The sequence below is a fragment of the Ambystoma mexicanum genome, chromosome 11, assembly GCF_040938575.1.
Source record: "Ambystoma mexicanum isolate Mex_15411 chromosome 11, UKY_AmexF1_1, whole genome shotgun sequence".
NCBI lineage: Eukaryota > Metazoa > Chordata > Amphibia > Caudata > Ambystomatidae > Ambystoma > Ambystoma mexicanum.
This window is the reverse complement of record NC_090934.1, coordinates 1,251,205,928-1,251,221,466: the sequence shown is the minus strand read 5'-3', so window position 1 is coordinate 1,251,221,466 and position 15,539 is coordinate 1,251,205,928. Positions and strand designations below refer to the sequence as shown.

The window sequence follows — 15,539 nt, the reverse complement described above, 5'->3', positions numbered from 1 at the left end:
TCCTGCCCTCTGTATGGGGGAAAGAAATGTCCTGATAATAACGGGCAGCACAGTGGCCATGTAATATCTCAACAAGAGAGGTGGTGTAGGGTCACTATCACTGTGAACAAAGGCAATGCAGCGCTGGTTCTGGGCAATACGAGATGGAATCTCTGTCGGCAGTTCACCTAGCCGGAGAGTAGAACACGACGGCGTCTGCTCTGAGCAGGCAGCGCACAGTCTCACACAAGTGGTAACTAGCTCAGGAAGTCCTTCAAGAGATCTTCACCCTTTGGGGAACCTCTCAAGTAGATATGTTTGCGACCGGTGTCAACCGGAAGTGAAAAAAGTACTCCAGGGAATTTCCCCCAAGAGGAACTCTAGGAGAAGCGTTCCTGGTGTACTGGAAGTTTCTACTCCTGTATGCATTTCCTCCAGTCCCGTCATTCCTCATGTGATCAGGAGGTTGAGAAAGTTTGGGAAATCCATGATCCTAATTGCTCCGGATTGGGCTACGAGTTCATGGTACCCAAACCTTCTGGACTTGTCATCTTCTCTCCAATACGTCTTCCACAAAGAGAACATCATCTCTTGCAAGAGGGAAGGTCAGGTTCTCCATTCAGAGGTCAAGACACTCAGCCTTTATGCATGGTTTCTGATAGGCTGAGATAAAAGGATTGGGACCTCACGGATGACATAATGGAGATTTTGCTTTCAGCCACAAGGCTAGCAACTAAATCTTTGTGCCATTGCCGTTTGAATACGTTCAGCAACTGGTGCCAGAATAAGAATGTGGATCCATTTCTATTTGACACACCTATGGTGCTATCCAAACTATTTAAGGGCTACCTAGCAGTGCTTTCCATTTTCAAACACTCCTCGGAGAAGAATTCATATTTAAGATCCCTTTTGATTGTCCAATTTTTGAAGGGCCTTACTAATGTTTACCCACCATGACCTCTTTTTGACATGTATTCCATTTCAGCCTTTACATTCGTGCCCTTCAAGGCTCTTGACATTAAAAACCGGTTTGCTTATCGCAATAAGATCAGCCCGCAGGGTAAGGGAGTTGCAGGCTCTTTCTTGCAAGCCTCCTCATACCATATTCTATAAAAACAGTCACTTTCAGGGTAAAACCTTCTTAATTCCATTTATCACAAAAAATTACCTCACCAACATTCTACCCGCCACCTCATCGGGGAAAGGAGGAGGACAGGCTACATAGACTGCAACCAAAAAGGGCTCTCTGTTTTTATATATCCAGGATGGTTAAATTTCGCCAGGTTAATCAACTTTTAATTGGATTAACTGGTCCCAAATTGTTTCTTGCAGTCACCAAACCATATAATTCCACAAGGGGCATTGCAACCTCATCGGCTCTTCAAAGGTGTGTCCCAGTAAATTATATTTGTTCAGCAGCCAGTTGGTAGTCTAGTCATACTTTTGTGAAACACTACTGTCTGGATTCTTCCTCCAGTCAGGGAGGACTTTTTACAAAAGCCGTTCTCCACTCGGTCCATGATTAGATTTAGTTAATTGGTACTCCCACCTCCAAATTATTACTGCTTTGGGAGTCCATCATAAGATGAGGACAACGTGGGAGGCCACAATCCATTCGAAGAACAGGTTACTTACCCGTAGTAACATTCTTTCGATTGGATGTTTCTCCCACATAGCCCCTCCCAGCCTACCACGCAGTACAATTTACATGTTATTACACTCTGCTTTCTGAGAGCCTACGGTCTTGGGTACGCCTGGTAATTCCTCTTCTGAGGGGAAAAGAAAAACAGAACTGAAGCCAACGGGCGCTGCATGCGCTATTTAGGCTGATAATGACATCGCCAGAGGCCCTCGAGGGACATCGACTCGACGACACGGCATACAGCACCCTCTGTCAAAAACAAATTCCGACGCAGTGAAGCTGTACAGATATATTATCATAAGATGAGGAATATGTGGGAGGAACATCCAATCGAAGGAACGTTACCAGGTGTAAGTAACTTGTTTTTCTATTTTAATGCCCCTATAAGCAAGAAGCTTGAGATGCGCTACAGTAAGTCACCCTCACACTTTGCTAATTTCGTGGCTTACCCCCATGCCTTCCTTGGTTGTGCCTGCTGTGTTGTTACAGAAGGGTAGTTCTGCCTAAACCTCTTTGGCACCATCACCCTCCAACCCTTTGAACAAGGACGAGATAGGGTGTTAAAAATGTGGGGAAGGAAAGTATATTCAAACTCTGCATTGCAGTTGAAACAGGCCAATGCTAGCGCTTTGTTGGCTACCGCCATCCGGGGTTTGTGAGAGTAGCTGGAATTCAGACGGACTTGCTGCAGGCTAAACGGGAGATTTTCGCATCAGTCCTAGTAGATGTCTGGATAATCGTACATGACGTTCTCGAAAGATCCACTCACCATCTGTACAGATCTGCTCGAGGAATTTATATTTAACATATTGTTCAACTTGACTTTAGTATACACATTTTGCACAGGATTTACAGGGTAAAATTCTAGATATCCCTTTCGAGGGGGCTGACTGAATTATTGACATTGATGAGTCGACCAAAAAAAAAAAAATTCTACTTTGATGGCTCCAACGATCCTTACCAAAAGATTTCTGAGGAGTCCTTGCTGAAGTCTGTAGTCTCAAGAAGGCTTCAGGCTGACCCTCCCTCTTCCTCCTTCCTCTCCTCAATTGACAAGGGTCTGTCTGTCCACTGTACTCCATGAAGCGGTCCAGAAACACTTGGATATGAGTGCACTGGTGCCAGTTTGCCCCATTGTAATGGTGGCAGGGTTTTTATTTCAGTATGTTTACAGGTCCAAAAAGGAAACCGGCTGGTCTGCGAACCATACTAGACCCGTCTCCCCTCAACGACTTCCTCTGCTTAGAGGAATTCACGATGACCAAGCAGGTATCATGGCGGCTTTCCTACTGGCAGTACCTCACACAAGAATCAAGATGAGGAGATTGCAGCTGCGCCTCGCAACCTCATGGAATCGGTAGCGGGACTTGTCAGCATTTCTCCCGTTCTCCACCAGGACCTAGTCTGGTGGTCCACGGACTGCAACCTGTGGACAGGCAGGCCCTTCTGGCCAGAAGTACCGCAAGTCACCATCACCACGGATTCCTCCCTGGAAGGATGGGGCGCTACATTTGACAACCACAGCATCCATGGAGTCTTGTCCAGCCAGTAGCAGGAGACCCATTTCAATTGGCTGGAACTGAAAGCTATCAGGCTCGCTCTGTGCCTTTCTGCTGCTTATCGGGGGCAAGACGATCCTCATTCAACAAGACCATTCCACCAGCATGTAATACATCAACAAGCAAGGTGGCACCGGGTCTCTCTCTGTGCAGCTTATCGGTCAGCATGAGGGAGTGGGCCCTGGAGAACAAAATCTACTTGAGTGCTATCCACCTCCCCGGGGGAGTCCATCCTGGAGGCAGGCAGGCTCAGCAGACTGGGTGTGGACAATTACGAATGGCAATTGAACAATCGGGTCCTTCTGGGGATCTGCAGCAGATGGGGGCACCCTCGGGTGGATCTTTTTGCCACCTGGTACAACAAGAAGTGCCCTCCGTTTGCATCTTGTCAGGGGCAGGGGCAAGGTCCCAGCTACCTGGGCAACGCTTTCAAGATGGTGGAAGAGCATGACCGCATATGCATTTTCTCCCACTCCCCTGGTTCACAGGGTGATCTGCAAGATCAGAGAAGTTACCTCAGCATCATTCTGATGGCTCTGTGGTGGCTGGCGAGACCATGGTTTTTGGAGCTGCTCAGCCTCTCAGACAAGCCTCCCATTTACCTGCCAGTGGAGCCAGCCCACCTTCTTTCGCAGCAGGGGGGCAGTGTCATCCACCCCGCCCAGCAGAAGTTAGCCCTTGCAGCGTGGTTCCTGAGCAGGTCACACTAAAGCATCTACTGTCACAGGCTAACCTAGGCATCATTCAGGGCGCTAGGAGCAATGGTACTAGGAGCCAGTACAAAAGCAAAAGGACTAGGTTTTGCCAATGGGCTGACTCAAAGGTGATCAACCCACTTACTTGCACGTTGGACGATGTTCTATCCTTCTCTGCATACTTCGCACACTCAGGAGTGCAAATAGACACATGCCGTACCTACCTGGAGGCCATAGGAGCCTACCGGAACTCGGAGGAGTAAGTGTTCTCTTCCTCCAACCCGGTGGTTAAGCGACATCTGGTGGGCCTGACCAGGCTCTACCCGCCGATCAAGAAGCCACACCCGGTGTGGGACCTCATCGTAGTGTTGGGCGCCCTGGCCTACAAACCTTTCGAACCATTGGTGTCTGCGGACACCAGGCTGGTCACCATTAAAACAGCGCTCTTGATGGGTCTTGCGTCCGCACATAGTTGGCTAAATTCAGGCACTGGTGGCCTCGGAATCTTACACTACTTTTCACAAAGATAAGGTGGTCCTGTGAACGCACCCCGTGTTCTTGCCTAAAGTGCTTTCTTCTTTCCATCTAAATGAAGAGATAGTGTTACCTACTTTCTTTGCGGATCCTAAGGACGATGCTCAAAGGGTCTTGCGCTGTCTGGACATCAGACACACTCTGAACTTTTATCTGGACAGGACCAAGAGCTTCCGCAAGTCGGACGCTCTTTGTCACCTTCAGGGGCGGGGGGGATCAAGGCCAGGTTATCAGGCGTCCAAGGCCTCTATAACAAGGTGAAGGGTTTCAGCCATCAAAGAGGCCATGAGGGGCAGCGCAAACCACTTCCAGTGAACATGCATGCCCACGCTGTAAGCAGTTGCGTTCCAGAGGCACGTTCCATGGCAGGTCATCAGCAGGGCGGCCACGTGGGCCACGCCTTCGGCCTTCTGCAAACACTACTGTTTGGATGCTGGCTCCAGGTCAGATGCAGCATTTGGGAAGGCAATATTAAGGAACTTGTTTTCTTAAGGAGGGTCACCTCTCCACCCTGGGGCTACATTCAGTTGTAATCGCCCATACAGTAAGGAGGAAAGGGGACTATGGACTAGGAGTATGTTAGTCACTACACTGAGTAATTTATCATTTCTCCTCTGCATGGCTACAATTTTAAATGTTGCATCCCATATTTATTTTATTTATTGAACATTTGTATGGTGCCTAAACAGCAGGAAGTGTTTCCAAGTGCCACAATACTAAGGGCGAAGGAGAACAGATGAATTAAAAACAGCAAAATTGATCCTACTAGGCCTTGACATTCAGATTGTGCAAATACAGCAAAGGAAGTGCAGGGGAGTGGATGAGGGGCAGGTCAGGGCAAAGGGAATGTGAAGGAGGGGTGGATGAAGGAGCGAAGGGGTGACAAGGGGGCTGGGTAAGTGCTAGGGGGAGCCAGGAGGGCAAGTGCTGAAGGGGGACTTGGTAGGCTATGTGGTAGCTTCCTTATTGAGTATAGATCGTTTAGAGCAAACGGATGACCCATCTGTGTTTCTGGGCGTACCCATTACAGAGGATCTGTTGGGTTCTGTGCAAGGCAGCATGCCGATTGCTTAAGTAGAAATCCTTCATGGTATTTCTCAAGCTCTTGGTAATCAAAATCACCTTTTCTAACACTTCAAGTTAATATATAGCCAGGGATTTTCAGGGCTTTGGCATCACCCAAAAGTACACTTTGAAAAACCTTATCCAATTTATTGATATTGATTTCATTGAATACCGGTGGTAGGGACTGAATACTCTACAGCAGTGTAAGAAGGACCATTTTGAATGCAGTTATTTTGGCTCTGCTGGAGCCTTTTCATGATTTCCCTCTGCATAGTCTCCACCACTTTAGTCTGATTTAGTTTCCACTGTCTGAAGTGTCAGACTAAACATACTCACAAATATTTCATTTTTCTGAACTTTTACATGTCTGCCTCCTCTGCAACGGTTCACCGATGGTAATATTTCAGTTTTGGACCAGTTGATCTTCTGCCCAGACAGTTTACCTACTTCCTCAACTATGGCTTTCAGCGGAGCACAACATTCACTGGGTTTTGATTAAAGCACCCCTGTCTAGTGCCCTGTTCCAAGTGAAACACATCTGATATCGGTCCATTAGCCCAGAACATAGCCACTGCACCTTTATGTAAGCATTGGATCATTGTTCAGAAGCAAGGTCAAACCCCCATCTTGCATGAAGTATATTCCAGGAATTTCCAGTTTACCCTGTCAGAGGCTTTCTCTACATCTAAAAAAAACAATGCAGCATCTTTTGTATCCGTACAATGTAGCCCCAGCATTTCAATAAGGGCTGAATATTAACACATCCATACCTCTGTCGGATAAAGCCCATTTGTGAGTTATGTACATCACCTATGCAATTCTCCAACCTATGTACAAGTACCTTCGATAATAGATTAAAATAAATATAGTGATATCAAGTGGCAGTTCTTGCATTTGGTATGATCCCTTCCCGCCTTTGGAATCAGTTAACCTCTCCTCCCTCATGGTTTGGATAATACTTCACCCTTACCTAGAATGCAGTTATATAGCTTGCATAAGATGGGGGACAGATGTATAGAGAATATGTGATCTAACTCTGGCTAGTCGCTAGGCCTGGATGGACTACAGTCTACTTTTTCTGTTCTAAAGACAGTGAATTGCATTTTATCACATTTCTTTTGCTGCATTTTACCACTTTTTCTTTTACCACAAACCTATAGATTGGGGGCTGGTTTAGGTATTCACGATGGGATGCAGGCTCCTCCCCTTGCCCCCTGCCTCCACACTTTTTGTAATACAAGTGTTAAAATGGGCAACAATACAAAATCAGCTAAATTCAATTCTGCAAAATAATTGAGCAATCTTCACAGATAATGATGATGTCTTATATAGTGCCTTAATCCAAAGCGCTTACAGAGCACATATTTACATACAATATCACCCAACTGAAATTGGTACTCATTTATCGACCTCGGAAGGCTGAGTTGGCCTTGCTGGGATTCGAACCTGCGACCTCCAGATCATGGTCAGATCTCAGCAACGAGCGCTCAACCCGCTGAGTTATCTTACCAGCTAGATCCAAACATGGTTTATCAATCTTTCCAAAAACATGCTCACATTTGATTGTGTGGGATTGCTATTTACGAAGTATAATCGAACTACCTAAAACACTCACAAATGCCGTAATTTATTGTTGACTCACCCTCCTCATCCACTACATTTGTAATCTCTTTATGTTCCAGTATTCCCTTCAGTCGCCTAGCCAGTAGTCCGCCTCCTATGTCACTAGTCTCCCTCCTTTGTCACTAGTCTCCCAGTATGCTTTCTTCCTGTAACGTATTCCTTTATCTGCTAATGAATTCACTTTGGTTTCTAGGAGTCCTTTAAGTCTCTCTGCCTCATACTTATCGTCATGCCTTCCCAATCATGCATAGTCTTTCTGCACTTTCTGGAGATTAGTTACCAGTGACTTCAATGCCGTTAACCCTTTGTTCCTAATACAGAAAGTAAGACTTATTACCTTACTCCTTATGTCAGCCTTGAAACTATCCCATATCATAGGTGCATTTGTAGTACAGTCTTTCTCCAAGTAGTACTTTTCTATGTATTCCCCCACGGCCTCTGTGGGGCCTGTATCCTTTTAAAATTCCAGATTTTAATCTCCATATAACATTTCCCATCACCCTGTGAATGAAATGAATCCTTAACAAAACCTTTGCATGATTGGACGTTCCCCTCCCTTGTATATCAACTGATTGCACTTCATCAATAAGACCATGGTCTAATTTTGATTATTTTAAATTGTGTGGTATCTGTCATTTATTTAAAACGTGTTTTTTTCCCCTTCAGGAGCGGACCATCGGCCTACCCCACCATGTCATGTGACTGGATCACATGAAGAGATACAAATGTGCATTAGACATCAGTTGAATGGTGTTAATTGTCTCTGTTCTGATGTTCCTGGCCATCTGAGGCAGATTGTGGCAGTCTTCTCCCAACCTCGGACCACATGTTGACTTTCCCCTTTCCTTCTATCACTCTCCTAAACCTCTATTCTTATGAAGACTAGAGCTGGTACTTTGAAGAAGAGAACTATTTATGCCACCAAAAGTCCTTCTTTGTTAGGCCTTGTTGGCCAGAAGCAAGGAACGTGCAGAGGAGAAAGCATTGTTTTGAAATGTAGAATGTTGAACCTGTTTGTGTTTTTGGAGGAATTCTCTGATTCATGCTCGGTGCATCATCCAGATCCGGGTTGTTAATGGAAAACCATTGGGTACTTTTAGTTGTCTCATTATTTGTTTATCAGCTCCACCAAACGTTTGTTAACTTTTGGTAATCTGGAGACAACTTTGCTCACAGAAAACAAGCCGTTTTATTTGAATCTGTAATGGACTTTGATCTGCTGCATGTTTTAAGATGCCAGCCAGAAAACCTTAGGCATGGTTGCATAACACACTCCTGTCCAATCAAGGAATCCACAATGAGAGGGTTTGGCCTATCTCAGCTACCCAGGAACTCCATAGTAAAGCAGCAAAGTAGGAGTCGACAAACATAGAGTGCCTTGGGTATTAATTTTCAGAGGGAACGATGCATGTTTTCTCTAAAATACACCAAGTTAATTACCTCGGTCTCAAAAACCACCAATTCCCTTCAAGGGTTATGTGCTGAAGGTCAATTATGATTTTTGGCATACATTGTTTTTCATACTAGGATTTGGGGGGAGAGGGGGTGTATCCCAAAACATCTGTTCCTTGGCTGCACTACTGAAGATTTTATGTATAGCCCTTTTAAAATGTGTACTACCTTCCAAAATGGGGAATCTGGTGTTCTTCAGGGTTTTGACAATGTGACAAAGATGTTTGTATGCCGGCTGAATTACTTGTTGGATGTTAAAAGTAACAGGCCTATGTTTGTGAAATCAGTGATGCGTCATGGAAAGTACTCTGTGGGCAGATAGGATTCTTTTATTTGAATACTACAGAGCATCCCATTTTTTATATATATTCTCCCTGCAACCTCATTTGGCTTGCTTGGGTTAATTTTGTGTCTGAACATTCTGGCTAAGGGCTTTTAAATAATATACATAATATTTCTCAATAGACTGCCTCATCCTGACCCCAAATTCCCACCCCACCCCACCCACAGTGTTTCCACCCCTCATATTCTTAAAAAAAATCTTACTTTATACATATAGAAAATTACATTTTTAGTTCATACTGTACTTTTTACCATTTTGTCAAGAAATGGGCTTGTTCTTATCTCAGGAAAAAAATCAGGATTCTATTTGATTTGTGGGTCTGGTGTGTACATATCTGTAGATGTCTGTATATATGCATGTGTATACAGTGCTTGTACATAAATATATTTGTAGCTGCGCATATATGAGGAAAGAAATTGTGTTCAAGAGTTGGTGAGGTGTTTTTGGGGGAAAAATGTGATGTTCATCCAGTCTCCGTCTCACATACCATATGAGATAGCAACCGCTCCGGGAAACGCAGCACCAAAATTACAGATTTAGATATAGGATCTAGTGTGGTGACCTTTCATATCCCTGGTATGCCCTGGCCATCCTACAAGGATGATTTCTCCCATAACAAGTATACATCTCCCAAGATCTAATGACGGTCCATCCCAAAATATGCCCATTTTGTTTGACCACAAGATTTGAAGCGGTAGTCTTTTACATACAGATATGGTATACCCCTGCTGTTGCACAAAATAATTTTCTATTCTTTGTTTTTTCAGAATCAAATGTAATTAAAAAAAAAAAAACCCTTAGGAGCACTTAAAAGGTACATGTTGGCCTTTCCAGTAGGTCTTGTGGCCCACCTTGATCATCTCACCAGTACACTCTGACTAATACCTTGGCATGCAAGAGGTTCTATGACTAAAAGCAGTGAATGTACTGCTACCTCCGTCCAGTAGACCTATTTTTGCAAAGTCTCTAAATTTGTGGCTTGGCATTCCCATGGACCACAGTGTTCATCTTGTCCGTTTCAAGGCCTCGCTTCCAAAAATGACCAGATCTTTACTACAATCTTTTTTTGCAAGGGTGAGTCTTGAAACAAAGGCAATACCACCTTCGGTTTGATTTGTCAGGGCAGTCCACGGTGTCCTTCGTGGATGTTTTTACATTCCGGTCTTTATTGCTTCATGACCTGGTCTTAAAGTACACACTGATGTTGCTACATGAAAAATGAAGTGGGTATTTCTAGGACACAGCTAGGTCAGAGGCATCATCCCAGAGAACAGATATGTACTAGCTTTTAAAATAAGATTTCCTCTGACTCGTGGAGTCCCACTTGGCAACCCGTTAAAAATCCCTTCCAATAATTTCACTTAGACTCAAGACCAGTGAAGTTTACGGTTCCATCTTTGACATGTTTTCATGTGCATACATATGAGCAGCTTGAACCAAGTGTGGTTCCCCTTTGTGGTCATAATGTGGCTTTGTGAACTTGTTTAAAAGAAATATGTGAACCCTAGGCGAGCTGACAAGTACTATAGCTCCCTAATTCAGTACCCACCCCTGATTTTTTCACTTCACGTCCTGAGTAAGAATGTGAGCTGTCTTTGGCAAATGCATTGGCACGCTTTGCTGGTGATAACCGGCCAATGTGATGTGTTCCTGAGGGAGCTTAAATACGATTGAAGAAGTCCAAAGTATGCATCTTCACCATTGACTGATTTGGAAGATTGTTTTTGGTTCCATTTCACATCACTTTGCTCCCGATGTCTGCCTTATTTAACATATGCACAGTGGGTTGGATGCCCGTAGCTCAAATTGACCTCTTCAGTAACATTGACTCCGAGATTGGAATTTTCTTTTTTTTTATGGTCCCGGTTTTGAAGAATTGAAGATTAGCATGTACAAGTTTCCTCTTTTATGGACATGCTTCCAGCGTTTACAAACCTATGCATTCTGATGTGTAGTCTTATCTCTTCTACTCAAGCCTATCGAGATCCTTTGCAAATGGCACTTACAGATCTAATTCTCACTTTTTGGATAACTAAGTTAACCGTTCTCATTTAAGACTGGACACAGGTTATGATAAAGGTAGTTCATGTAATCACTGGTATCGTATGCTTGATCTCATCCTATACCAAAAGCCTCTCGCCTTAATCATCTTTTTAGGCTCTGTGTATTTCTCTGTTCCCTCACTTCTCACCAGTTTGTATCTGGCCTTGATACATTCAGGCTTACTTGCCCATCTAAAGCTTATAGATTTCAGTAACTCCTTTCTTTCCGGTCTATAAAACCCCAGAGTTTGTGGAGAATCCATCATTAGAAGACCTTTTTTCTTCACACACAGGAGCATCTATGCCTCACTCATTCTCAGTTCTGTGTTCTCTTGTTTTCATCATTTCCATCCTTTGAGATATTACCAAATCATGAACTGATCATGAAATTCTAAAATATATATGTCATGTAATGCCATTTTAAGGACCATAACAAACATAACATAGTCAATGAATAGTGGTTGCTTTGCCTGCAACCTGATCTTTTAACAAAATCATCATATTGGGCTTTGTTTTTGGCAGCAGTTACTTTCTAGTTGAGTAAATCAAAATTCATTGTTTTTTTCCAACTGTTTGAAAGAGGCGATGGTACAAAGGGAATAGATAACCTTTCACAAATGAACCCTCTGCTCATCTTTCTAGGCCAATTTGACTTCAGACGAATGGTACACAGCATGCCTTGTACTGTTTCTCGAATCAAAAGCAATACCACTAAACACAGATTACATGTAGCAGTTGGGGACCTTGCACAGGTAGCAGCAAAAGGACAATTATTAACTCTTGTGATTTATGGACAATTGGTTATGCGTCACACAATGGGATTTGAAATTACACCCCAGCGAGGAGGCTGCTGTAATTTTCTAATGTTACACTTCCCGGGAAGCTCACAGGCAAATAGTTATGCTGCTGTTGGTCACATCCTTAACTGTTGAAATGCTTCAAGACACAAAAGTGTATTGTGGCAGCTTTGGGCTTGTCACATGACTGCATTGCAAGAGTGAAATGTGAGAACAGCAGACTCATTTGGACTGTTAATGAAAAATTCCTTTTTCAAAATTCCTGAACTGTAATTTTGCTTTTCCAGCAAGCCCCTTTTCTGATTGGCTTTATAAACATCAAGACATGCTTCCATAAATTGAGCTAGTCTATTTCAGCTGCCTCTGCTTGGGATGGTTACTGGAATTCACTTCTGCCTGTGCACTGCTTTGTGTTGCAACAACCAGCTTATGCTGCCTGGCAGTTACTGGTCCCTGTGGGAACAGGGTTGAGCTTTCAATCCAAATAAATAAGTCTTTTAACTAAGTGGCATCGTTAACAAGCAATTTATATTGGACCTGGGTGGTTACTATTGCTATTGTGAAATGTTTAAAACAAATAAATTCATTTAAACCAAACCCTGTAAAATGTCTTTGTTCAGTTAAATAGGTGGGTCTCGTAGAAAATGAATAAAATTCCCTGGCAATGTATAATTAGTGTTTGTATCGGTCCCAAATCTGTTTTTTCAATCAGCATGAAGCTGCTGCTGCTAAAACTAGCATAGAGAGAAATAGTAAATTTATAATACAGAAAGCAAACTCTATTTCAGTCTTCTATTTAATTTTGCTGGATATTTAAATGAGGTTCTGCCTGCATCTGGCTAGAGTAGAAACCACAGATTTTCCTTGCCGTTCAGTTGCAGCCATAAACTTTCGTTCTCCTGAAACCTGAATTGGACAATTCTTATTGTTACTCCATGCAGACATGCAACTAGTGTGCCATTTCTTTAAAGAATAATTTAATTGTTTAGCCCGCATTCAGCACACTAGCAACATTACTATGTTTAGTTCACCTTATTCTAATGCCACTTTTCTACTGTGAGTCTTATGAGATCTTTTGTGCTGGTCGTGAGAATTTTAGTCTCCCTGCTGATCTTGATTATGTAACCCTGACCGTAAATATATACTGCTTCCGGTAGAGATCCACCCACTGAAGTGGACGGTGTCTTTGCTTTTGGACACAAACATGATGTGTTTTTGGTGTAGAAGACCCCACGTTGTGCCGTCCCTTCATAGATATTGTGTATTGCCCTACTCCAGGGTGCCCAATGTGATCCTCCCGAGGAGTGAAAAACCCTAGGTGCACTCTCGCTTGCCCCGTGGAAGAGGTTTCCGATCTACCTTTCCATCTTAGCTTGACAACAAGAATGTTTTCAAGGTCGCTTGTGGTTTTGTAGACTTGCTTAATTTGGTTCTGGACTGAACACAGTCCTTTTTTGCATAGCATTCAACAGTAGGTCGGGTGTTGATATATTTGCCAATAATGGCCATTTGAGTACCCAGACCACCTGGGCATAATCCGCTTACCAAGTTAAAATGAAGATTGTGAAAAATACTCCTGCTTGAAAACCTCTGATGGATAAGCTGCACATGCACCCAATTCAAATAATTGTGTGCAGATACAGAGTACCCCACGAGATAACTGTCCCACATCTCCATGATGTGATTAAAAAAGGGAGAAGCTATGATTATGGAAAAGGTGACATGCGATTGCACAAAGTAGTCTAATGAATTTTTATTTTAGTTCATAAATGACTTCCTCAATTCACTTATTTCAATTAAAGAAATGGTAATCGCTCAAATGTGCGATGGCTGAAGTACGTAGGTCTTACGCTTAGTGCTGTCAATGCATATTTTAATTTAATTTGGCTTGCTTACACTAATCGGGTTAGTAGTGATCTTTTGTTAAGAATAAATATGTATATTTCAGTTCAGTGTATAGCTTGCTTTGGTCTGCCATCACCAGCCTAGACATCAGAAAATGAGCGATACCAATCTAAGACTTTAAAAAGGGCCTGCTTTGGCTTACATTTCACATACAAACATTGGAGCTTACGTTTTATTTAATTTATTGGTAGAACCAGAATTAAGGTTTTATTGATGAATTTCAGTAAATATGATTAAGAATACATTGTGAAAGTCATTCTTTCAGTGAGGATAGCACCTCATTTTCAGAAAAGTAGCCGCCTGAAATTAATGTTCTGTACTGGATGGCCTTGAAGCTCACATACTAATAAAACTGAAACCAGTGCTAAAAAATAAAAAGATCTGTTCCTTGCTTCACAACTATGAGTATCACACCTACTTGTAATCTTGGTGGGAGCATGAAGCTTAACTTTGGATCTGAATACTGTGCCCACTTGCACTTGACTCAGTGAATAACTTGACTGCCGTTTAGTTCCAGTCCCTGCTAATAAGTACACATGAATAGAGCTCCACCCTGAGCAGTATATGCTCATATCCATCTGGACCTTACAATCCCATTAGGTGAAATGATATAAACCCGTTTCCAGCACTTGCCCCGAAGCCCACTTTTGTCACCTGCAAGGCTTATAGACCAATTTCCACATAAACTAAACTTTCTAGGGGACCCCATTGCAGTGCTTGTGTTCACCCATGGGCTCTACAATTACTTTAACTACAGGCTTGAAGTGTGTTTTTATTTGCAATTGTACTTTTGTTGTATGTTAAGCACCAGGATCTGAAAGCTCTTTGTACCAGGCTAACCTTTTTGCTTAACTCCCATCTCCATGGATTTGGATTCTGTATATAATGTACAAAATGAATTGTTTGAAAACTGTTTGATTTTCAGCTTCTAGGGGAAGGAGTTGGGTGGACAGAGGGGGAAGTGTTTTCCCTGTCATATGTCACATATACAGTTTGTCAGTTTTAGGTTTGTAAAAATTGATTGAGAACAAATATGCTGTCGAATTGATTTGTCTGTCCTTGGTTTTCTACAAGAAATAGCATGGAAACTGGAGCCTTCACCCTCTAACAATGAATTCTCTAAATATTTTTTACCTTATGTTGTTTATATTCGACTTCAGCACAAAAAACTAAAAAACATAAGCTGCATATGGCTCTGTCTGTCTCTCATCTGGAAATTATATATATTTGTGTTATCAGTTCACCTAGCCCTTTAGTAAATGTAAGCACCAACATTGCTCACTTGTATGGGCATTGTATCCAGTAACTCCAAAGAGAAACAAATATATGCACTTACTTTTCATACAATTATGTTGGGTACCTAAAAGAAAATGAGCATTTGAGTTTTTAAATGCTTATTGAATGTTTTCTCTTCCGATCCTGCCGTTTATAATTCTTCACTGTTCTCTTGCTGCGAATACCTGGGCAGAGGATGTCAGTTGCTGTGCACCTGATATTATCATGGCAATACGTGACACAAGATTGTAGCACCAGGATATTTGATGGCAATTGGTAAGAGTACCTGTGCATATGATGATGTCCTTTCCTTGCAACAAACAAAATGATTCCCTACACAAAAGCTGGAACTACTGTCTGTCAATCTGTGTTCCATTTCTTTAATACTTGGCATAGCACACTGCTTATTAAACAGTCTTTTTTTCCAGATTCCTCTATGCCCTACTGCTGTACCCTATTAAGGTTAGAGTTCCAGCGTAAGGGTGTACAGCGCACAGGAGTCTGATCTCTCATCTGATGATCTCAGAGGCTACTTTCTTAGTTTTGTACACATGTTCATCTTTCAGCTTGTTTTTCTTTTTGGTCATTAACATTGAGAATGTGGAACAACGTTCCATTGGATGTCAAA

At 42.7% G+C, this 15,539-nt stretch overlaps 1 protein-coding gene across 7 annotated transcripts in view; it reads left to right on the top strand.

Moving 5' to 3' along the window:
• Positions 1–14,824, top strand: part of ZNF609 (zinc finger protein 609) — a 1,443,811-nt gene extending 1,428,987 nt beyond the window's left edge. For all 7 annotated transcript variants that reach the window (XM_069624676.1, XM_069624675.1, XM_069624674.1 and 4 more), the window contains exon 10: positions 7,764–14,824. In XM_069624676.1, the coding sequence (XP_069480777.1) occupies positions 7,764–7,812 (49 nt within the window). In that variant the 3' untranslated portion in view covers positions 7,813–14,824. The remainder of the gene's footprint in view (positions 1–7,763) is intronic.
• Positions 14,825–15,539: the final 715 nt, after the last annotated feature.